General features: G+C 42.6%; 1 protein-coding gene across 8 annotated transcripts in view; it reads right to left on the bottom strand.

Moving 5' to 3' along the window:
- TENM4 (teneurin transmembrane protein 4) overlaps positions 1 to 25978 on the bottom strand; it is a 594920-nt gene that overhangs the window by 99728 nt on the left and 469214 nt on the right. For all 8 annotated transcript variants that reach the window (XM_085216460.1, XM_085216463.1, XM_085216464.1 and 5 more), the window contains one exon: positions 13443 to 13589. In XM_085216460.1, coding sequence (XP_085072586.1) covers positions 13443 to 13589 — 147 coding nt within the window. The remainder of the gene's footprint in view (positions 1 to 13442; positions 13590 to 25978) is intronic.

Below are 25978 nucleotides of genomic sequence, written 5' to 3'. Positions count from 1 at the left end.
TCTGCCCACTCATCAAACACACAGACAGTACTACCTCTCCTTCCATCACCACAGGAGCGTTCCCCAGTTCATTTTAAGACATAAAAGACATAAAAGTTGTTAGCATGTAGTAGATGATCTTTGAGATCCCTTCACCCAAGCCATTCTATGATTGTGTGATTGTCAGGATAATGTATTTTCTATGTAAAGGAAACAGTAAAGGAAGACAGACTTGTTTGTCATTATGGCAGACTATGAGCTTCAGTTTCATCCCACTTACACTGGTGTGAATTAGAAGCCCTTTGTTATTGGCACTACTTTGAATTTACTGCAATATAAACAGAATGAGAATCTGATCTGTTATTATTTCTGCAGTGCTTATTATGATGGCTTACACGTCATGCACTGGGATTCTGTTGAATTATACTTGTCCCATTCTTGAAAGATTTTTGTGCCATAAAACATCACTTGCAGCACCATCTTAGGTGGCCACCCTCACAAAGAAAAGCAGAAAGAAAGCCTGTTGAGTGGTCCCAGAGCTTCCAGTCTACGTGTGGGTCAAAGTGGGAGGAAAACCTGCTCCATGCACACAAGCACATGCACAGTAAGACATCTCCACAAGTGCTCTGCACCTGCCATTAACGATAATGGGAGACTAGCAAAAGTGCTTTCCAAAACCCCATCCATTATCCTTACCTCTGTCTGTTCTGATATCACTACATCTTTATAACTCCTCACAAAATTGCCACAAAAATTTATCAGCTCGGGCACAAAATCTACCCATCTGCCTTCTCTCTTGATGACTAGTGATAATGAAAAAGAACTAATTACATTTTATTTGCCCATTAAAAAAACGACTCGCTGCAGATGATTAGGCCAGGAGGATTCTGGAAGGTCAAATCTCAGATGGAATCTGAGATACCGTTCAAGAACAGAGACCTGCATAGATGTAATTTGCTTATCCATAGCTACATCCTAGAAAAAAAAAGACATGTAAAAGAAAAAAAAAACCAAGCCAACTGTTACTGCACTGATTATACTTTCAAGGAAGATATAATATTGTCATTATCTCCTCCACATTGATAATGTTTTCTACTATAAAGACAATGTAGTGAGAAGATGGCAAACCAGCTGCCCCATACCTCTTCATTACTGCCTTCATTTCAGACGTCAGAAATGTGCTTGGGGACCTGAAGCTGCAAGACAGAAAGCAACTGTTGCCTTTGCAGGAAACAGCAGAGAAATGTTTGAAGAACAGATGCACAGGACAGTGTTTTGTACCATGGCAGTGACGAGGACTTGCCTGCAGATGAGCTATGCAATTAATATGTTTCAGGCCTGTACGCAGTAAGCTGGAAGTAATTACACCAGAGAGGTTTGCCAGGACACCTTAGATCCATTCAGGCCCTCAAGTGTTGAAGTGGAGTTTAGCTACTCACATAACAGCATTTTCAGGGCAATACATTTAGTTAGCTTGGAAAATTGAAAGGCCACTTTTGGCTGAGGCATAGAGAACAGCGAGAGTTAAAGCAGATCAGGGGAGATTTAGACTGGCTAGAAGGAAAAAGCTTTTTACAACAGGGGTAGAAAGTTGCTGGAACAGCTTGCCTGAAGAGGTGGTGGATGCCCTGTCCTTGGAGACACTCAAGCTCAGACTGGACAGGGCTTTGAGCACCTGATGGAGCTGTAGGTGTCCCTGTTCGTTGCAGGGGAGTTGGATTAGATGGCTTTTACAACTTCCTTCCAACTCAAACGATTCTATGGTTTTACGGTAAGTAGCAATGGGCTCTTGAATGTGGAAGCTCCCTTATACTACATATAGCCATGATACAAATCACAGAATCATTAAGTTTAGAAAAGACCTCTAAAATCATCTATTCCAGCCATCAATCCATCCCACCGTGCCCACTAACCATGTCCCTCAGTGCCATATCTACCCTTTTCAGAGATGGTGACTCCACCACCTCTGCACCTCCCTGGGCAGCCTGCTCCAATGCCTCACCATCCTTTCTGAGATGAAATGTTTCTTAATATCCAACCTGAACCTCCCCTGGCACAACTTAAAGCCATTAAATCTTGACCTATTGCTGTTACACGGGATGTGTACAGAGCAATAAAGTCTCCCCTCAGCCTTTTCCTTTCCAAACTGAACCATCCCAGTTCCCTCAGCCATATGACCATGGCACCTTGGACCAGACAACAAATGTGTTGTTGAATGGTACCAATGCAAGACTGAAAGTGCTTTGTAGAGCGTTTGCAATAGTTTATATGCTTTAGGGTCACAAAAGCTACTCTGACCTCCCTGTCAGACTGCTATATACAAGCTGTTCATTTTTCCCCCAGAACTGGATTAAAGCCTGTCTTTTAGAAAGATATCTCATATTTCAAAGACATCTGATTACAGTGAGTCCACCACTTCCTCCGGTAAGCCATTCAGATGTTTAATTACTGCTAGGAAACTGCATCTTATTTCAAGGTTGAATTTGTCTAACTCCCATATCTCACAACTGAATGTTTTTTTTTGCCTTTGCAAGTAACCAATATCCTTCTGCACTGCATGATCAGATGCCTTTTTCATGTGCAAGTCTTGCCACGCAGAGCAACAAGCAATTCAAACCCCACTTCTGAACAGCTGAACAAGACTAAAGTTCTTGTTTATTTTCCAGCCGCCGGATTTAGATTTTTCAGTGATTTCACATGGGGCCATCAACACTGGACACGAAACAATGGAGGCAGCAATACTGGGTAAAGAAGAGATAGACATTCTCTACTTTTGTGTTGTTTTTTGTTGCTTTTTTTTTTTTTTTTAATGCTAAGGTTCACAGTAGCCTTTTAGCACAGCGAACAGCATTGCACTGAGAACTCATATTGAGACAATTATCCCTGGGACCTCTAAATCATTCTCTGAGCCTTTGCCTTTCAAGAGTCACCCAACCCATAAGGATTGCTTTGTTCCCAGGGGTATTACCTTGCATTCTGCTGCCTTAAGACACATTTTGTTGGATTGTGACCATGTAGTGGTATCAGATCACTCCCAATCAAAATGATCTGGGTATGTATTTATCACCATATCAAGCATGATATGGTGATATATGGTGACACAAAGATTTTATCAGGAAAGATTTAAACTATACTTGACATTGCTGAATGGGGTTGGATGCAACAAGCAATTCCAAGAAGCCACTCTAGAAACAGATTCAACCACAGATATCATTCATTAAACAAATGAATTCAGAGATCTGTTACAGTGCCAGATTTTAAGCCATCTTGTGTTCTTTTGAATTTCCATCTGAGACAAATCTTTACATCTTTGAGATGTTTTCAGCATGTTCCTTACTGGTGTTGCAGACAGCTGTTCCATCTCATGTCCTCAAACACCTCCTTTTCTTATCTTCCTCATATCAGCTTTTTGCCCTGCATTCTTAAAAGTCAGAGTGCATAGACAGAGAGGAATGCATTCTGACTGTCTACCACCAGTGAGTAGCTCACATCAATTTCTTTCTGCCTGCAGAGAATGGGCCCAGGTTTGGTATTCAGGAGCATGCAGTTTTTCTCAGTCATTGCTATCCTGGCTTTTTTTTTAAACACTGACTGGAGCAACTGGGGCAGCTAAGTTAGATTATGACAACGGATTTGAATGCTGACTTCATTCAGAACGAGTTTCACAAGTTTCTCAGTGTCACAACAGTCTTCTAAAAATACTCACCTGGGTGCCAAACGTAAGATGACCTAAAATTACGTGGCTTTCAGACATTGCATGTGGCCCATCACTTTCTGAATACCATGCCCTTCATGACATTTCAAGAGCCACCTAAAACAATTAGGCAGTTTTTAAAATCTGGAGCTGCTGGGGTTGGTGTGGAGAGTCAGGGCTGTATCTCATGGAAGATTCAGGTGGATTGGAGGAAAGTGCCTCATGCTCACTCAATGAGTTGATGGTTCCAAGTCAAAAAAAAAACCAAACCCAAACCACTGACAAACTGAAGCTATTCCAGATGTGCTATGAATCACAGAATGGTTTGGGTTGAAAAGGACCTCAAAGATCATGTAGTTTCAACCCCCCTGCCCAGAGCCACATCCAGCCTGGCCTTGAATGCCTCCAGGGATGGGGCATCCACAACCTCCTTGGGCAACCTGTTCCAGTGTGTCACCACCCTCTGTGTGAAAAACTTCCTCCTAATATCTAACCCAAACCTCCTCTGTCTCAGTTTAAGACCATTCCCCTTGTTCTATCACTATCCACCCTCGTAAAAAGCCATTCTCCCTCCTGTTGATATGTTCAAGTACTGGAAGGCTCCAGAGTCTTCTCTTTTACAAGCTGAACAAGCCCAGTTCCCTCAACCTTTCCTCATAGGAGAGGTGCTCCAGCCCTCTGATCATCTTATTGCCCTCCTCTGGACGTGCTCCAAGAGCTCCATGTCCTTCCTGTGCTGGGGGCCCAGGCCTGGATGCACCACTGCAGATGGGGCCTCACAAGAGCTGAGCAGAGGGGGACAATCACCTCCCTCTCCCTGCTGGCCACCCCTTTTTTAATGCAGGCAAGCACCACATCTCCCAGGAGGCTGGCTGCATGAGACATGAAGGAAGGGGCAGGCAGAGGAATAACTAAAGCGGTTTTGTGACTGTCTTTCTTGCATGTAAGCCCTCACGTTCAGACTTTCTGGCTTCCCCTAAAGCCTCCTTTGCTAGGAGTGGATTAAGAACCAAGGACACAAAACCAGCCATTAACTGATAGGAAAAAGTGTACCCGTTGAGCTCCACTGCTCATTAGGACACGCAGGTATTCTGGCTTACCTCTGAACTACGTGACATACTCCAGAAGAAAAACTAATTGTTGTGGTCACAGCCACTATAAGCCTGCAAATAAGTACTCTCTAGCAGCAAAGGGCCACCACCCCTGTGTTCCATGGACTGCTCCTGCATTTGCAGGCTGCAAAGTGCTCACAAATCCCACAGGAGTCTGGGTTCCAAGTCCCTCAACCACCACCATGCAGTGCCAACAAAGCCTCCAGGAGCAGAATTTCACACAGAAGTAAAGGACTGGTTTTGAGAGACTGCTTTTGCAGTAAACAATATCAGCTGAGAGCTAATAAAATTTCAAATTAGCTGTGACTTTTCATGGCCCCACAATTGTGTTGGCTGATTTAATGGGCAGCGTCTTAGCTCGCTGAGATTGAATAATGGAGCATTTCTACAGAGTTATGGATGCTGCAACAAAAATCTGTCATGCTAACATCAACAACAGAATGCAAATAACTTTCATCTGGGAGTGTTATTATGTGTTTAAGCTGGCTCTGACAGGTGCTGCATGTCAAGTGTCAGGATAGAACAGGCGGGCCACACGTAGGGACAGACCTGCTGGTACATAGGGCATACATGACAAATTCAAGTATTGCTCCTGCTGAAGAGAATGAGAGTTTTTGCCACTGACTGCAGTGGGAAGAGCTCACTGAGAAGCTGTGCTAGGTGAAGCAAGTCTAGAAAGAAAAGAACAGTGAAAATACGTTGCCTTTCAGCAATATTTTCACTGCCATTGAAAGCATAAGATGCTCTGATTGCACATAATTGTGGCTCTCACCTCATCCAGTTCTTGCCTTTCACTCTTCTTCCTGCATCATTCACCAGACAACAGTATCACCTTTCGTGGGGACACTGTGTCACCCTGTGATGCTTTTGGATGCATTAATAGGAGAGTTTGTATAGGGAGGGTTTAAAATGAAGGCATTTAGATGTAGAAGTAACATAATGTGTTATCCTCACCCTTAAGCAAATAAAATTTTACCCTTCCAGCATCAGTTGTTCAGACTCTCCCCAAACACAGACTAAAGGAATGTCTCAGTATTTCTGCAGAAAACACAAGTTATTGTTCATGTGAATGCATGGGTTCAGGACAGCTTACAAAAGTAATGGTGTTCTGCCCTGAGCTGAGGACTGACACTTAATTTACTTCTCCTGGATCTGGGGAATTAATAACTTTTCCTCTTAGGCTTTGCAGAGAACAATTTTACCTATTCAACAAAACAGGTGTAGCTTTTGGGCTCACTGTGAGGAAGGAAAAGGAAACACAAAACAAATGTGAGGAACAATAGCAGTGTCTCTGTGATCATGTTAGATATTACTGTTCTCTTGGCTCCCTGTTCTCTTACCTTCTCTGTTTTGATTTTGCTTGAATAAGGTTCTCACTGGCTGAATCCTAAATAAATTAGATTTCTGGCTCCCTGGGAAAGGAATTGCCCTAACATTTTTCCCTAATATTTGCAGGTTCAAAATTGTATATTCATATGTAATAGCAATCATGTATTTGTACTGCAGCCCTCCCTTGGCTTTAGAGCAGAAACAGAGCCCTGCAGTGCCAGGCACTACAGAAAAAGAAGTGTAATGCAGAAAGTCCATCCTAATCCAGCTTCTTGTTTAAAGAACAACTGAAAAAAATAGAAGGGAATGGAGCGGAAGGAGGAAATGACAGAAAACACACAATAATCACTACTAGCTGACCATAAACCAGGTCTATAATAATGTGGTTAGAGTCTACAAGTTTGCAGAATCTCCCAGATCATCGCTGCTGTTTTACTGCAGATGGCTTCATGGAATTTCCCTTCTTTACACAGACTTTTAGTGAGGAGAGTCACCAATTGCAATGGAATCACAGAATCATAGCATATCCTGAGTTGGAAGGGGCCCACAAGGATCACTGAGTCCAACCCTTGGCCCCATACAGCACTGCCCAAATCCAAATCCAGTGTCTGAGAATCCCAACGCTCCCTGAGCTCTGTCAGTTCAGTGCTGTGCCCACTGCCCTGGGCAGCCTGCTTCATGCCCACCGCCCTCTGGGGCACAGCCTTTTCCTCACACCCCCCTGACACAGCTCCAAAAGCAACACAGAAACCAAGCAATTTATGTTTGGAGTGGAATTCCATAAGATGCTGGAGGCATGTGAGAGCCCTTCCAAGCAGAGGAGATTGGCTTTCAGACGCTGCAGAAAGCAGAGATTGCTTAACGTGATCAATAGCCAAGCAATGCTGTACCTGAAGCTGAGTCCTTCAGGAGCCAACGTACCTCTGAAAAAAAGGGGCCCTGAGCTTAGGAAAAAAGTAGAACGAGCAATGTGTTCACACCCTCAGCAGATGGGACACTCTTAGCTGAGATCTCTTTGCACCAAGGTCTCTCACATTTCTGGAAAGTGCTGTAAGTGTTAAGCCTATGCTGAGAAGTTCATCCTAACATATTCTGCTGACTGATTCCACAGCAGTTCAAGAAAACACCTTGGCACACCTTGGAAAGTAGCCTCAAGTCACTCAGATAGAGTCATGGTTTTCCTGTCCTCATCAAAAGGAAAGCAGCCATGTATTCTATGCACCCATGACAGTATGTGACCTGACACGCTGAAGAGCAAACCCTGAGGTTTCTAAGGAGAATGTCTGCCCCAGAGGGAAGGCAAGAGTTTGCCTCAAGTGCTAAAGCAGGTCTGGCAGAGCTTTTTTGAACTTCTTTCAGAATAGGTGCCCATGCTCTTTTAAGTTTATTGCAGAAGGACCTTGCAAAATGCACACTCGAGCCTGTCTTTTCTGAAAACACTTCACATCAGCTTTTGTTACATCTTGTATACCAGCAGTGCTTCCTTCCCATCTGTAATTTGCTTCACCTCAGCAGAAAATGAAACATTTATTTTGGAAAAGTGGACATTTTCAATGTTTCTGAATCTATTAACCAAAGGAATTTCATTAAGGAATAGTTACAAGGAGTAGGAACTCTCCCAAGCCGCCAAGGCAAGCCACAGCCACTGCTAGACACTCACTTCACAGCACATCATCCATGCTAACAGCACTATGTGCTTCTGGATGCTGCAGTGCCCAGCTTCACACCGCTCTCCTGACAGCCCCAGTGCTAACAGCCAGCAGCAGGTGATACACAAGTGTTACCATCCATTGGAGGATCAGCGAACTGCTGAAACCTGCAAATGTGAACGTGTCATGTTGTTCCCTTATTTGAGGAAAGGTTGATTAACAGTCATCATAAAATACAGGAAGAGAAGATAGGTGATGCCAACTAGCCAATCTCTTTCTCATCTTTTTAGAAGTGCTCTGCTGTTCCTGCAAGATGACCCTGTTGTTTGATTGGACCTATCAGTGATGGTAAATGTTAATTTACCATGGCTGTTTTCCCAGGTGCGTTCAGATCTCAACACTTCCCTCTGTAAATGTAGCTCACACATTAATGCATCATTTTTTATGGTTTTGAGGAAGCAGACAGCTCCCATAGCATGCCCAGGGGATGATCTTCTTGTGCTATAAAAGCCTCGCTGGCATGAAGTAAAGGTTCATAACAGTGTGCAAAAGAAAAAAGAAATCTGAAAGCATCCCATCACCTTGTCTGCAGCTCATGCATTTACATATATAAAGATTTGCGTTCTGGGGTTCTCTTGGATGCTATTCAATTCCATCTATAACCTTGCCACTGCCTTCAGGTGTAACCCTACACACTGGCAGAGAGCAGTGCAGGCTCCTGCCAGCTCTCTAACACATTCTTTGGCATGTGGAGGACAGATGGTGGGCACATGGGTGTTAAGAAGGCCAATGTGCAGTGCCAAAATTTCTCTTGCCAAAAAATTTGAAATGTTGCCATCCCAAAGCATTATGCAAGTCTCCACCTTACTACAAGCACAACCTGATCCTCGTGTGGGGCAAGCAAAGCATGAAGCACTACTCTGCAGAGTTACATGAATGGACTGTGATGCTGTAAAACAGATTTGAGGCATATCGGAGAACTCACTCCTGGTAATTCAAGTGTGGCTATGGCAGAATTACATAGTTCCTGAAATGAGAGTGGCAGCAATAGGTACTACTCAAGGCAGTAAAGAAAGGCAAAAATACCACATGCAGTGGCTGGGTTGCTCTGACTTGGGTTTGAACACAATTTTTAGAAGGATGGAGGTAAGGAAAGCATAAGAGCTCTTCCCTCATTAAGCTCTTAGCACCTGGTGGAGCACAGAATGGAACCTGCTAAGGCCAAACAGGGCCACGTGTACATTGGAACCCTGTGTTTGTGCTCAGCCGAATGCACTGAATATAGTCATCAAGAATAAGAACTGAGGGGTAGAAGCTTCACTACTGCAGTTCTTGCAGAAGAGAACAGGAGGTTTCTAGAAGCCAGAAAGAATGGATGCAGTCAGATCTACTTAGGGAGAAAGGTCCAGGTCTGTCCAGGTCTGGAGCCCCCAGTACAAGAAAGACAGGGAGCTGTTGGAGAGGGTCCAGAGGAGAGCCACGAAGATGATCAGGGGACTGGAGCACCTCCCCTGCAAAGACAGGCTGAGGGAGCTGGGTTTGTTCAGCCTGGAGAAAAGAAGGCTGCGGGGTGACCTCATTGCAGCCTTTCAGTACCTAAAGGGAGCCTACAAACAGGAGGGGAACCAACTCTTTGAAAGGGTTGATAACTGCAGGACAAGGGAAAATGGTTTGAAGTTGAGGGAGGGAAGATTTAGGTTGGATGTCAGGGGGAAGTTCTTTACAGAGAGAGCGGTGAGGTGCTGGAACAGCTGCCCAGAGAGGCTGTGGATGCCCCATCCATCCCTGGAGGTGTTCAAGGCCAGACTGCATGGGGCCCTGGGCAGCCTGGTCTAGTATTAAATGTGAAGGTTGGTGGCCCTGCATGTGGCAGGGGGTTGAGATTCATGGTCCTTGAGGTCCCTTCCAACCCTGGCCATTCTGTGATTCTGAGAACCATTAAGCTCTAAGCCCTCAAACAAAGCTACCTTTGTCAATCTCCCACTCTCATGGCTTCGGAACAGTGGAGTGTATCCAGACAATGAAATTGTGAATTGGGAAATTCTCTGAGTATGGAGAGAGTCACATTGATGATTTCTCTGGAACAAAGACGGTTAAGATAGCTTTACTGCTTGTGGATATATCTACAAGTTAGTGAATAATATCCTCTCGTCTTTCCCTCTGTTGCTCTATATACTCCATTCTTGATGGAGAACTCTGCAAGTGCAATGATTTATCCTATAGAATATTGGCCTCTTCTCAACACCGAGTCAAATGCCGTTAACTTCGCTTCCAGGACTTGTCACAGGAGTTAATATCCGCAGTCTTTTAAAGCTTCAAACTTTCTACTCTTCAAGTACATGACAGGGCACTCTGTGTGGGCTCACCCTCAGGACCACTGCTCTCAGGACTATCTACTGAGAGCCTGCAGCCATGAATAGAGGCTATTTCCTGCCAAAGAGAAGCAAGAAGCCCATCTTAAGGAAACATCTCTTATTTGTTGCAATACAGGTAGAACCTTCTGAGGTCAAATGTTGAAAATCCAAGTCTTTTACACAGACTGTTAAAGCTCTGTCACCGCACTGCTTTCCCTTGACTGGTACTGGATGATTGCCTGCTCTCTGTTACTTGCCACAACTCCTTTCAAGCTGATGGACTTCATGTTTAGAAGTGTAAATAAAGTAGGCCTGGGTGTGAAACCTAAGTGTCAGTTTTGACAAATGACACTTGAGTGTGGAGAGGGAACTGCTCTCCCAGACACCTTGTTTTAACCTGACCAAAGATTACATTTCACTGAGTTTCTTTCTGAGTGACTTCTGCTTTGCTTGTTATTGTTTATCTGTTACAGCCTCCAGATTTAAGAGGCCAGCACGCCCTGTAATTTGGTACCCATCTCCCTCAGGGTATGATTAGGCTGGGATGTGATGAAAAAGATTCTGACTTCAGCTCCCATTATCCTGAGGTATTTCCTGCTGCAGGGATCCTGATTAGCAGACACATGATACCACAACGTGGGACCAGCTTCCGATGAGCTCAGGCAGAGTGAAAGACCCTTAATGTGAATGGCCTCACATTGCTCTTCTGAAAAACCACTGTGCTCTTTGCCCTCAAGTGACTGCTTTTAGTGGAAAATGAAGGGCAGTGTTCATCAAGCAAAAGTAGGTGATGTCTGAAACAACTCAGAGAGATGATGCTGTAAACCTATTTCTCTCCACCGGTAGCATGCATGGTGACCAGTTTGGATGTCTGACTTCTAAAGCTGCATGAAATCTGCCATTTCCATTGCCTGCATGCACGTGCATAAATTCAGCAATAGCCCTAAAATTCTTTGTGGGGAACAGCCAAATAAAACACTCTACTCCAGCCCAAAGCAAGTGTCACTTGAGATATTGTGTCAGGACCTCCAAAAAGGGAAAAGCCTCTTTTGTGAGTTTATACCCTCACTACCTGCTCTGACAAGAGGCTGCACAGCCTGCATCTTTTCAGTGCTCTGGAAAACACTGCAGTTGTTCAAGGTGTCATCTCTTTGGTCACAAAGTGTTTGCAATGAATACAGACTTAATTCTACTTCTGAAACACAGGGGCACGCTGAGACTGGATAGCTGAGAAACCCAAAGGCAGCTGTCACACATGAAACATGTATATGTGCTGTTCAGGAGGCCTAAGCTGCTGTGAAAAAAAAAGCTAGAAGCCAGCTGAGGTACTCCAGGATGACTCATGACAAGAGGCAGCAGACATTAAGTTGGAACATGAGAAATTCGAATTAGTTATTAAGAGGGCAATGCTTACTAGGAGAATGATCACATACTGGGCCAAATTGCCCAAAGAAGTGGAACCTCCATCCTTGGAGTTGTTCAAGAATTGACTGGACACAGCCCTGAGCATCTAGATTTTTTCTGACCAGGGGTTTGATATAGATATCTGCTGGAGGTCCCTTCAAACCTAAATTATTCTTTGCTCCACAGATATCTCCCGCTCTCTTGCTATATTGAGGTCAGCATGGCAGCTGGGACACTGTTCCAGAATCAGCCTTCCTTCCCCACTCCAGGTAAACCTATTCAAATCCCTGTACTGAACAAGGAACTTGAGCTTCCAAGCAGAAATTCCTCACCACTACTGATCTCAGGAGTTGAAGTTCTAGATTTCAACCCCACAAATGATACAAAAATCTGCAAAGATCAGATCAAGAAGGTGAATGTATCCTCTTGGTCTTGGCCTGGTCTAGTATTAAACGTGGAGGGTTGTGGACCTGCCTATGGCAGGCGGGTTGGAGCTTGATGATCCTTGAGGTCCCTTCCACCCCAATCCATTCTATGATTCTATGATCCTTTTCCACTTTCTAGATGACAGGAATAACAGTAGCAAAATAAAAGGAAACAGCATAGTGTGTTACATGGTTATCTGTAAACTGCAATGTACAGTGTCCATGTACAAGAGATTTTTTTAGCATACCAAGAGCAAGGTCAACACTCATTTATGGGCTCTGACCAATGCATAAGCTGTTGCAAGATAGTATGTCAGAACCTGTTAGTTGCTTTGCTCTTGCTGTGTATGCCTATGTTTCACACAGGCTCACCAAATGCAGATTACAAGTGCACTAACTTGTAAACATCTTGATGCCTTTTGTCTTTTCTACACCTGTTGGTGAGACGACAAACGCCTTGAACCAGGAGATACGAGGAGACAGTGTTTCACCAACCTGAGTCTGGTCATGCTCTTTTTGATGTTATACAGATGTGGTCTTGTCTGTTAGCCTGGATTACTCTGTTGCTTATTTTTTCCAGGGAAACTAGGATTGCCCATAGCTCTATTTGCCATATTTTTACACACCTGTCGTAGTGAACTTTACTGTTGCCTTGAGAATTTTGTACATAGGGGAGTATGGTGAAACTCAGTTTCATGTGAGGCAAGGAGAGACTTCTATGTCACTGTGTATGTTCTTTATATGGTTCTCCAATTTTTTATTTCTTTTCCAAAGGGATAATTCGGTCCATTTGCCATGCCAGATGTGCAGAAGTATTTTAAATATTCAATCAAAATCCCAGTTGCTGTGAAGCAGATAATCACAATCTTGGCTGCCTATTTTTTTTTTTTTAACTGTACTGTTCTTATGAATATGATAAAAAAGAAACTTGCAAAATACAATCTCTGCTTCACAGTCTGGGTCCTGGTCCAGGCTTGTGGTTTACAAAGCTTTTTGCTGAGTGACAACAAAACAAATTATGCGGCCTCCCTTATGCCTTAAATTTAATATCTCATCTCCTGCCCTCTAATTCAAACCTTCACACGGCACCAGGGTTTCCTTTGTAATGAGATAACTCTGAATATTAAGTTTGCATTACGCAGGGCTATTATTCACATGCCTGACATCACTACATATGGAACTGTAATCAATAAAACATGGTTCGAGAGGGATTGGATGGCTTGTGGGCATGGGGATCAGTCACTGAAGCCTCTCAGTTACTGCAAAACATTCATCCCAAGACAGTAGTGACCTACCGAGGGGCCCTGATGAAAACCTCAGGCAGCGAGACCAAAGTTGGAGCAGTTGGGGACATGTGCTGTCTGAGATGGGGGGTAAATAAGCCTTCCTCTTCAGGCCTGGCACCCCAAGTCCGCTTGAATGTTTGGATTGGACTCTACTCTGGCTGAGCCAGCCTGGCAGACCTCACTGACATGTCACACACGCTTGGGTCCTACCTCCATCGTTGTCCTTCCCGTCGCCGCACGCTGTCTCCATGGAAGTATCGCAGCCCGCTCCTCTCCAGCCCAGCTGGCAGACGCAGTGCCAGCCGTTCATGTCCAGAGTGCATCTGCCGTTCCCATTGCACAAGCCAGGGCATCCCTCTGCAAGGCAAACAGCCACACGTTCAGACATACCACAAAGGGAGAGAAATGTAGCCCGGAAAAGGGCTGGTAATCAGCCATTTCCCTTTGCTTTTGGCTCAGTTCTCCACTCCCACTTGATGTCTTCCCATTGTCTCAGTTTAGAGTCTGAATGGGCCAACACTGGTTCCCCAGTGCACAGCCTCACTGATGGCATTGACTGAATAGTGAATTTGTGGACACACTGTGGTTTTCCTGCTCCGTCGGTTGCAAAACCTACCCTTCCACCTGAGTATCTCAAAGCTTTTACTTTATAAGACCAAGATTTAGGGCTACCTAAGTTACATGCGGGGTTAAAGTTCCTAAAACTTTGCATGATAAAACAGTTTTTAGCCAGACTAAGATCACATTCAAAACTAGAATGAAAAGGAAGGCACTTTCTACATTAGCAAATATTTGGAGAACACACAATTTCTCTATTATAGTCATTCTGAGAGGGGTTCATCTGACCCTGTTATAACTGCACTACAACTCAGCAGCAGAGGAACCTTCCCCATAGTGGAAGCCCCTCATGTAGGTTTGTTTCCTACACTGAAACATGCTCTGGAAACACCTGTTTATCTCTGCTGACTAAAAAGAGACTCCAGCAGAGGCAGATGTTCCTATTACAGGTGATTAAACTCGGGGGGGAGGGGGGGAGTGAGCCCTATGCTTCCTGCCTGCCCACTAGGGTTTGATTTTCGCATCCGACGGCCACCTGCTGAGATTTCCATCCTTTATTTTTTGTGGGGAAAATAGCAGAGTAATTTCCCCAGTAAGCAGCCATGTGTGGGAGGCTGCTTAGCCTACACAGTTCTGGGGGCTTTTCACCTGCAGAGCTCAAATACCTTTTGTGAGTAGCAGCCAAAAACGCTAGCTGCATTTTACAGATTAGGGAAGTGAAGCACTGAAGTAACTGTCGAGGTCACCCAGCAGGACTGATTAAAGTAGGAACACAACTGAGGCCTCCTGAGCTCATACATGTGAAATCCCTTCACGTAGTTTGAGTTCCTTGAAGACCTCAGCTTTGCATGATGAGCTTGTTTGTTTGTGGAACTACAGAAGTGATGCACATATCCTGCCCCAAAGGACACGGTGGTGAAAAGCACTGAAAGATGTGCATTGTGGTAACACTCGGTCAATAGGTGCCTCTTCACTAACAAAATGTTTACATCTTTGCTAAATCAGCTTTTCTATCAGGTTACAGATTAACAAAGGCCAAGTGGAATAAGGAACAAAGTGGGTAGGGAAAAGTCCTTCGAATAGATCTTAGATTTTGCATTTACAAACATATCTGAAGGATTTCTAACCTTCTGAAATGTGTACTGTATGTGTATGAGGTGGGGCATACAACTTGTGTGTGTGTGTGAGCGTGCTCGTGCTTCATTATTTGTAAATTAAATTAGTATTTATACACTAAAGATGAGCTATTGATAAGCATGGCTACTGGAAGTTCTCTATTTTAATACTGTGCCTTCGGTTACTTACAACAGTGCCAAACTTTTAAGCATTTAATGTGATTTTTTTCCATGCTAGAGCTAATTTATTAGTTTGTTTCCTTTACTCCCTTTCAGTACAAGCTGCAAGCATTCAGCTGTTTTGGAAAATGAGAGGAAGAATCTCATTACTTGTTAAAAGGACTTGCTAAAGTTAGTTAGGTAGGTAGGTAATCTTACTTTGGAGCAGATAAATTCCATTCGGATAGGCCCATCCTGACAGTTGGGATATGCCATTTTCCCCCTCTTTATAAATCAGATTAAATTTGTCTAGACAAAAAGCCTCTAGAGAAAGCTGACAAAATCACTTTCTGTGTGTTCTGCATCACTTCAGTAGTTGGCAGCTTAATTCTGCAATGACAATATTGCATCACCATTGAGCACACTTTGTGATTTACTGCTCTGCTGCAACAGCTAGACTCTTCATAACCTATTCTAAAAATTCTTTTCTATCTATCTTGCCGCTGCAGAGACCAAGCAGGACACTCCTTGAAAAGGGTGGTAGTGTTGCCTTGGACAGGAGTGAAGTGAGAATCTAAGAGAATTGGGCGATGAGAGCTTGAAGAGACCACTCCAGAAGTATGAGAGGAAAAAGGTTGGATAGCACCTGACTTTTAACCCCACAAGTCTTCAGAGGTGGAAGAAGATGAGTTTCAGAAATTCTTTCCTGGAGTTAAATGCAATAGAATTGTGAGGTCATACAGGAGTAGATCCAAATGCTGGGGAAATAGTTTATGTTAGGGCCACGATGAAAATTCAGATTAAATTCATTTTAACTTCTTTAAGTATATTTTCCTTTGCTTAATTTTTGGAAGGAAGATATCAAAGAATCATAGAATCATTAAGGTTGGAAAAGATCTCAAAGTTCATGTAGTCCAACTGTCCACCTATCACCAATGCTGCCCACTAAACTATGTTTCTTAGTACCAAATCTAACCTTATTAGACAAAAATAATAATAATAATAATAATAATAATAATAATAATACTGTGCTGATTGCTTCTTGTGAGACTGAAAAAAACCCCAAATATATTATCTTCAAATATCTCTCATGTGACAAGTGTCCAGCAGGTATTGGTAAAAAATACACAATTGTATAAATGAGGAGTTAACATTGGACTACTGAACGTCCTCCCCTTTCTCACTTTCCACATAGGGAGGCGAGGTTGTGGAGTGGCAGAAAAAGTCTGATATAATTATTATAGAGGCACCTCCTGCCCCTGAGGAAGTTTGATTTGTACACTCTAGAATAGCAAAGGCTGAAAAGATTATGATTGTTTTCCACAAATTCATGAAACAGATAAACAGTGAGAAGGAAAACAGCTATTTAAGCTAAAGAGAATAATTCTGGCATAAGAACAAATAGACCTAAACCAAGCATGAATAATTTCTGGCTGGAAATTAGAAAGGGGAAAACAAAACAATCACATTCGTCAGGATGAAAGGAATAAAGTTTCGGAATAACCTCCCAGTGGGATGATTAAGGCAAAGAAGCCTCACTGATATATGTATGGAGCTTGGTACATATATATAAAATTCTGTACAACAGGGTTGCCCTTGTCCATGCGAGATGGGTTTTGGGCTATTCGAATGGAGTTCCTTGATTTCCTGCTGAACTTCTTCAACTGGACTCAGAGAAATTAAGTCAATCATTGCAGAAGGCAAACAGAGGGAAAACACCACTCAGGAGAAGAAAGAAAGAGAGTATCTCATAAGATAATGTCTTCACAAACTGTCCACTCCTCCTCCTTGACTGTTAAGGGAATCTGGAGTCACTAGCTGAGATACAAGCTGCAGGTATCTACTGTGGGATGACTCCCTCTGTAAGGCCATTATACACTGCATTGCCATCTTTAGGCAATCATTTAGGAATGACATCTTTAGGCATACATTTAGGAAGTATTACTTTTCAGAAAGGGTGGTCAGGCACTGGAATGGACTGCCCAGGGAGGTGGTGGAGTCATCGACCCTGGGGGTGTTCAAGGAAAGACTGGATGTTGTGTTGAGGGACATGGTTTAGTGGGAGCTATTGGTAATAGGTGAACGGTTGGACTGGATGATCTTTTAGATCTTTTCCAAACTTGGTGATTCTATGATTCTATGATCTTCCCAGTCTAGAGAGCAGTTTGCTTCCTCTCATCAATAAGAGAGACAACTCCAGTTCCTAATAAGAAAAATCTCTTCCAAGGAGTCAAAGATAGCTATTTCCCAATGAACTGACCCCCTCTTCACAGGTCCATGAATACGAAAGTTACAGCAAAGTATCAGTGCTGTGAAGACTAAGTTGTATCTGTCCTATGTGGTAGTATGGTAGGAGAACGGTTAGTTTTCATAAGTAATGATAAAGGAAATCATTAATAGAAAACAACACAGTTCTGCTGCGTACAAACTTGACTACCACTGCTGAGGTAGAACATATAATATTCCACATTCCTCAAACAGTGCTCTCCAAAGCACTTGTAGAAAAGGTTACACGAATTAAGATTATCCATTTCACCTGTGTTGGGTAATAAGGGAAAAAAACCATTGTATCTCCAAAGTGCTTCTGAACATCAACACAGAAGGCTCAACCTTCTCAGATTAATAGCACCATGGAGGGGAGTTGGATGAGATGAACTTTTAGGGTCCCTTCCAACTCAAATAATTCTGACTGTGATAATCTTGGAGCTCTGATTTCTCATAGCTAGAGTCACTAATGATCTTGTACTCCTGTTTGTGTCTCTTAACTGTATTTGGGTGACTAAGATAATTAAATACATGAATAGGGCTTTCTGAGGGAGAAGAAGCTTTTACGTGATTTTCTAACTGAAGCACATGAAAGTACTGCTGATACTGTGAGACACTCACAAAGACATCAGGTCTGCCATGCAAGAGAAAATATACAGAGCAGGGAAGCATTACAAAAAGTGGACAAATTTTGAACTAGCCAAGAAAAACGTGTCAAAGGAGACAGTCACCACAATAAGAAATGATGGTGCCAATTCTAAGATTAAGATTGGTGATAAAACAGTCTGCTCTTAATGAACTGTACAGTTAAGCCTTTCTCTAATTAATACAATTAAAAACAATGTCTAATGGCAGTTTTTTTTGTTCATGTTAAGGCTCATTGCCACTTGAAATTGGACTTAAAAGATATAAGACTTTCCTACTTCTGATCTTAAAGTGTTGATAGACAACAATTTTATTTCTTTTGTCAGTCCTCTCTCACCAGTAAGAAAGGGTTCTTAACAGATGTTCTAGTGAGTCTCAATAGAGTAGTGGCTCTGAAATGAGTGGGACCTGGCTGAATGGAACACATGAAGATGCAAACACTTTGAGAGAACAAACCTCAGTAAGGTGTCTGCAGAATTTGGACTAGGAGTTTATGGTTGGAATAGTTGATCTTAGAGGTCTCCTCCAACCTTAATGATTTTATGATTCCAAGTTCTGTGGAACTGAAGGGGATGAGTGAAACATCAAGGGATCTCTACAGATTATGAAAACCTATTACATGTCCTAAAAAACATGCAACTCCTAAGCTGGTGGGTATCAAGAAACCTTTCATCAGATGGCTCCTGAAAGATGAAGAATAAGAAGTGACTTGCCAGAGTTCCCATTGTTTCCAACTGCAGAACTGGAGGAACTGACCTTGAGTTCTCACTGCTTCTCAGAACGAAGAAGTGACCTTGCTGTCATCCCTGAATTCAGATGAAGGCAGCTGTTCAAAATCTTTATCTTTCAGACTAGCTGTTATTCACCTCACTACAGCATTAATGCGGTTATTTCTTAAGTGTGACAGTGGCTCAACAGCAATAGAAATTAAATATACGGATGTTTTGGCAGCACCAATAGCATTCTGGATGGAGGAGCTCTCTCTAAAACCATACATCTTTAATATTAGGTACCTATTTTCATTTTAAGCATTACTGGTGTTAATTGAGCCTTAGACTGGAATGCTCAATTCCAGTCCTGGTTGTAGCTTCTTGGCTTAATCCCACTGATGTCTGCTCTTGAAACTCTCCCTCCAACTTAGAAACAATTCTGTATCTTGTTTGATTTACTGGTTTATTGTAGAGCTGTAGGAAAGACCCAGCAGTAAATCAGGCTCACTCTTGACAACACGGGATTACTGGGAAGGGATTTCAACCCAAAAGATGTTAATAATTAAGAAAGCCAAAAGAGCATGAGTAATTTAGTTTTGAAAAATGCACGCTGTGAAGTCAGCCAAGTAAAAAGCATGTACTTTTAATGTTTCAGCTGTTGCTAATCTTTCCAAAAGAGGCCATGTACTGTAAGATACGATCGTTGTTCTTAGCATGTTGCCTAAGCTGTTACCCACTTACAGTACTCACTAAATACAACGTGTCTTTATTCTTGGGTCTAAAGGTGAGTTAAAAGGTTATCCAGAGGAGAAGTGACAGCTACACAAGACTTACTGAACCAAATGAGTACTGGAGATCCCTGGGCACAAGCTCTACAGACCGGTTACTCATCTGCTCTATCCTCCTTGTGCTTACCTTTTGACCCAGCTCTCTCCAATACAAGTTGAGATGAAAAGGAGAACTCCTGGGGTTTTGAAGTGCAAAACACTGAGATGTGGAACATCAACAGGAGGTTCTGCTCACACTGCCTAGTGTCGACCTGTACCTTCCTCTATGAATGTCACCATTCCTCTGTAGGAGTACAGACAGTGGCCCTCTTTCCTTGATCTAAGGAGGAGAAAATCATTTTTCTCCTGGTTTAAGTCAAATCAAACATGTTTTACTGATGCAAAACAATAAAGAAAAAACGATGACTGAATGATCTACTGATCTGTAAACAGTGGTTCAAGGAAAATTGCTGTTTGCTGTGCATTAGACTGAAGACAAGGTCTCATTAATTAAACCTTGGACAATCCCCTATCATTAATATTTGTTTGCTCAAAGTTTTTCCCTGGTAACAATTGTACGTGAAACTTCTTTTAAGCCACAATGAGAACATAAAACATTAGATTGTAAATTAATCCAGAGAAGTGAACTCAGTAGGACAACCATGCTGCTTGTCTCACAACAAGAGCTTTACATGGCAGATTTTATTTTAACTGTTCACCGGACAAATATTTTGGCATATCTGTCCTTCTTCATCAGCTTCTCACAGCTGCTATTCCTGATTGCTCACAACCTGAAAAGGAGAGTAATGCTATGGGAGAAACTGATTTGTTCAACCTGATTTTTTGGTTTGTTTAACCAGCAAACATATGATGCTGCGTGGTGTCAGCACTGTGTTGTTGTTAGTGTCAAATCAGCCATGTAGAAGGTATCGGTGTCCAACCCAATCATATTTACTGTCAGATTGTTGCATTCACTAGATGTGTACTACTTCAACATTTTTCGAAAGCTAAGAGGAACTACTTTTATTTAAAAATCCTGCACTAATATACCTTGTTGCTCTGACTAATAGACAAGTGAGGTTTTTCGAAGACCTCACTACCTCTGCTCCATAGCAGTTCAGTGCTATATCTTTGCTGCTGAGAAAACACCTGGGGCCTAAACTTGCTTTACTTTTCAAAAATGGGTATATTGATGGAACATCACTTATTTGAATAGAATTTGTTAATTCGTGTATCTAGAGGTCTTGAGGCCACAACATTTTGTATTTTTATATATATATATATATATATAATTGTTCTAAGTTCCCGTGTGAGACTTGGCAGTCATGGCTCAAAAATATGAAGACTCCACACAGAAAGCACACTCACCTGCTTGTTACAAAATGGATCATAGACAATTGATTACAACACATCACTGTATCACTGCACAGGGCTCCTGATGTATTTGTTTCCTCCTGAACTTGCCTTACCTGGGTAGTAGGGGTGAGGATGAGAGATGATTCCGAGGGGAGGGCAGGGACAAGGGGAAGGGCAGGAACACTGATACGATGTTAACACAGGATCACAGCACTTACGAAGGTACTTCCTACCTAAATGACTGGAAAGTTCACCCTTCCAGACATTAGGGAGCATTCTGGTGACGATGAGGAAGAGATGCAACCTCAACACAGCATGTTCACGGTGCATTTAAAAAAAAGAAAACCACAAAGACAATAGGAAAAATAGGAAGGAAGAGCATACCTTTCACTACCTTATCCAGATAGTGAGCTTGGGAGATAAAAGACAGGACATTTAAGGTAGGATTGAATAAGTGCATTGCGGCTTACTACGAGACTGTGCAGGTGCTAGAAAGGCAAAGGAGAGTTCGCTGTGATATGGAAAGAAAAACCTTGATAATGAGGAGAGAAAAGAGGGAGAAGGGTGGAGCACAGCCCTCCTCAGTCAAGGAGCTCAAGAAGGCTATGTTTAGGCATCCAGTCATCTTTGCTCATTAAGACCAGGATGAGAAACAGGAAAGTTAAATATATATATATATATTTATGTGTTTATATATATATATATATATATGTATATATATATGTATAAATATATATATGTGTGTGTGGCAGAATATTTTAATGTTCTGCTCATTTGCAACAGTCTACCCCTGTTTTACTGCTTTTAATCATTTGAGAGCACTCTACCTCACCTGACTGCCTTACACTTTTCTGCACAAAGACACACAGTTCTCCTGTGGCCTTACCAGAGGCTTTTCCCTGGATCTTCTTAATAGGAATATACTGCGTTTACACAGCATCCTCTACTCCAAGATCAAATTATTTTACAAACATTAAATTAACCTTGTGGCAGCTTTACCAGGTAGGTAGGTCTTAATATACTCATTCCAAGGAGGGATGCAGCAAAGAAAAGAAAGTTTGAAATGCAGTGGGAGCAGTCATGTGCCCAGTTCCCATGGAACATTAATTTAGAAAACGAATTTCTGATTGCTCTTCTGGGGTCAAATAGAAAGCTGGTGGCAAGGCCAAAAGTAGGAAACAGGAGTCCTGGCTGGGTGAGCCCTATGCATACCAGCAGGCGGCACTCACTCTCCTAACACCAGCTGGTCCTTGATAATAAATGAGAGGCTCTAAGCCTTGCTCTTCTCTCTTTCATTCTCAGTTGAAATGTTATTTCCCTTGTTCAAGTAAAGCTTGCCTGCTCTCTGCTCGTTCTTTCTCAGTTGTGTCCTGGTACCTTTAGGAAAAGTTTTGTTTTCTGTTCACTCATGTAGATTGCTCAACTGGGAAGTCTTGGAAGAATTTTTTCCCATGTGGGAACCTTAATGGTCAAAGCACTACGGTAAGTAAGTGAAGAGGCCACAGAACTATTCAAGGCCAGGTTGGATGGGATCCTGGGCAGCCTGATCTACTGGGTGGCAACCCTGCTCAAGGCAGAGATGTTAGAGCTAGATGGTTCTTTAAGGTCTCTTCCAACCTAAGGCGTTCTGTGATTCTATGATCCTATTGTGGGGCAGTTATGAGGATTGGAAATGACATTCCCAAATCATACTAGTACAGCAGTTGTGGGAAGTGCAGAATCACCATCCACTTGGGAACTTCTCTTCGGGATGCTAAAATCAAACAGCTAATAGTGTGCAGACAAAGAAAAGGGAGGCAGCTGCCAATGCCAGCCATGTCATTAATGTGTCAGTGCTATCCTGCAATAGGACAATAATAGAGTCTTTTTAAGCAAATCTTCCACATGTGGCCATGCAGCTGTAGCATGACTCCTCTCTAAACCTGTATAATTCTCATTCATGTGCTATTCTTGCACTAAAACATCTTGTATCTACAGAAACTCCTTTGGAAAACCCATGGCCATGTGCGACAGGATGAAGAGCTGTGCTACTTTTCCAAAGTAGCTCCACACAGCTCCACATCATCACTGGAAGCCACTGTCCCTTCAGATTCATTACTGGGGAAGCTCATGCTGTTATTTTTTCCTATGAGTCCTCTCATTTCTCCAGTTTGAGCTGTCTGGGTTAGTTTTGTCTGAAATATATTAGGAAGGAGTTAAACCAAGATTGGGAAAATTTGAAGGAGTGGAGGCAGAAGCCCTTCACTGATGAAGTAGTGAAGGCAGAAGAAGTTTATGCCAGAGGGGCAGGGAAAAGATCATTGAAGTTCTGTGCTTCATACTCACTGCCAAACACGGTGTCAAACTGCTCAAAGCCAGATTACCTGTTCTCCCTGTTCACTGCAGGGGAGTTGGACTACGTGACCTTTATAGGTCCCATCATACTCAAACAATTCTGTGATTCTACGATTGTTTGGTTCTACCTCTAGTTTATGCAAAATCATGTTGGAACAAAGCTGCAAGGTCTTGTTTTCCACTGAAAGTTACAACCATGGCTTTCTATTGCTCAGAGGTGCCCATCCCATAAAGAAAAGGTGGGTGCCAGAGATTCAGCCCAGCTCAGATTCTTCTCTGGATATGGAGTGTACTGCAGAGAGCTGAGCATCTACTATTGGGCTGAGGCCACCCCACACAGGTGGGCTTATTTTATGCTGGGCTGCACATAGACCAAACTACTTTAAAAGGCATGACTGACTTGTTAGAAAACTGGGAAAAGAGAGCAGAATCCACCTGCAATGTGTTTTGTCTGGATTCCAGCTGCTTGAGCAGAACCAGAGGGCAATGATTACAAGCCCAGCCATTCAGAACATGTGTGATGGTTTATGCAAGAAGACTGATGAAAGGCAAATTGGAAAAGGCAGATTTCTCAAAAATCAGAGTTTTGCTAAGTCAACCAAAAAGCAGCTTAATGGCACCATAAGCAGAAGCCCGTGTGGGACAGACTGTCTGTCCGTCTAGGCATTGTTACTGCATACATCGGGTGTATATGCCAGGACCAGATCTCCAAAAGGAGTTGAGCAAGCATTTTTTTGCAAAGATCAATGGGAATTAGGCACTGAGGTGCTTTGAAAACTGCTGGGTGGACCTGTGTGTATTTGGAGAGCTCACTGCTGGCCCCTTAAGGCTCTGGTGAGACCCCACAGTGTTCAGATGCAGCAACGGAACTCCAAGCAATGCCTTAGGCCTTGTATCCTTGCCCCGAATGTCTCAGCTCTGCTTTAAGTATGTAGACAGGAAACCCTTTTCTGCCCTTATTTCCAAGTAATCCTAATAGGAATCAAAGAATCAAGGCTTGTTTACTGGTAAAATATCATGCAGAGAGATTCACATCAGATTCAGTACAAGACCTCCACCGAGTGTAGGCTCACTAAACCTGACATTGTGCCTCTGCAGCAGCACTGGAGCACTCTCCAGGCTGTATCATCAGCTGTATGAAATCTGAGGCTCTGGACAACCTCTGGAGTTGTTTATTCTACTTGGGGAATTTTTTGTGCTGCCTCTTGTGAAACAATAGCCTGCCACAGAGCTGGCTTTTGATTTGCTCTTTCAGGGCCCCCAATGAGAGGGTTGATTTCATCTTTAAACTGAATGTTCCTAGAACCCACCATGCTCCCTGGATACTGCTGGCATGTTTTGGGCTGGAATAGAAGAAAGTCAAATTCTTTCAATGTTTCTAACTGGAAGGAAATATGCTGGAGAGCCCAACACAAGTGTCTTGTATAACGGGTACTGTAATGATGTTTTCTCCTTTAAAATATTAGAGTAAACCAATTGAAATATTCTGCTGGGCTTCAGGCTTCCTGCAGTTCTATAATCAACTTTCTGTTCTACTCTTATGCCTGGATGTGCTAAGTTTGCTGTGTTAAAATGATGAATGCACACTTCTGCATCAATTTCCTGGTTGGGAATTAACTGGGGTTTGTCTAATGAAATCTCTGAATGTGAGCAATCAAGCTAGTATATTTGGTAACATGACTCTTTGTATGAGCAAACAGAATTAATCCACCGGGATCACAGCTCCCTTGTACATCATAAGAGCTTCCTATGACCTACAAAACAAAAGGATTTCTTACTCTTAAACATGCTTAACAGGAAATGGAAGAAGTCTACTTTACTGGTATCATCCATTTCTACCATGTTACCTGCACACATGGCAATACTGTAAAAGCGTCACTTCAGCAATGGGGTTTTATGCTTGTCAGTGCTAGAGCAAACTGGGCCATGACACAGACATAGAAGGAATTACTGTCAACAGAACAAGTTGTCATGCAGGGAAATTACACAAGGACGAGGGAATGCTTTCCACATACTTCATGTACGTAATTCCAAGTCAATGTCCTTTCATCTGTGCCAATATCGCTTATTACTCCTTCTAAAGCTATTCAATTTTCTTGGGTATTTATGGCTTTGCCAAATCTCCCTTATATTCCACACATTTATCAATGAAATATTCTGTAGGAAATACAGTTTGCACTGTTAGAGGTATGAAACTGTACAGATTTGTTGCTAAATTACCATGCAAGAAGATGAGGAGGGAGGAGAAGTGAAAAGAAATGGAAATGCTCCAGCACTCTCAGTACTAAAGGGTGACTGGGAACCCAATACAGCACTGCAATAGAAAGGTAGCACCATACACAATGACAGCGTGCACCATTAAAATCTCAGTGCTGACTGCATTGCGGTGCTGGCCTTTCCCAGGATAACAAGGACTCTTCATGTTTAGAGTGAGGAATAGCACAAATAATGAGGTAAATTTAATTACCAGGAAAGATAAAAGCTTGTTGTTTGAAATCAGCCTGGCCATATCAGTGGTGTGGAGAAATATCATACACTGAACTAGTGGCATTTTGGTTTTGCAAGAGAACTAATAAAATGGCACTGAGGGAATGAATCAGGCTTTGTGTGCATAAATGCCTTTCACATAAAATTGTCCCCTGGATTCGGTGCCTTTTTGCTGAACATTTTTTTTTCTCTTTTAAAACCCTTTCATGAATATGTGTAGCTTTCCAAATCAAAGTGCTTGAACACAAGGCTATAAAATAATATTACAAAAACACAGGATTCCAATTAACACAGGCCTGCTCCCTTTTCATTCTAAAGTCATTTAAGAGAGTTTTTTTTTTCTTTCTTTT

This window comes from Meleagris gallopavo, chromosome 1 (assembly GCF_905368555.1).
Source record: "Meleagris gallopavo chromosome 1, MGAL_WU_HG_1.1, whole genome shotgun sequence".
In the NCBI taxonomy this organism is placed as follows: Eukaryota; Metazoa; Chordata; class Aves; order Galliformes; family Phasianidae; genus Meleagris; species Meleagris gallopavo.
The sequence above is the reverse complement of the archived record's forward strand: the minus strand, read 5'-3'. Positions and strand labels throughout refer to the sequence as shown.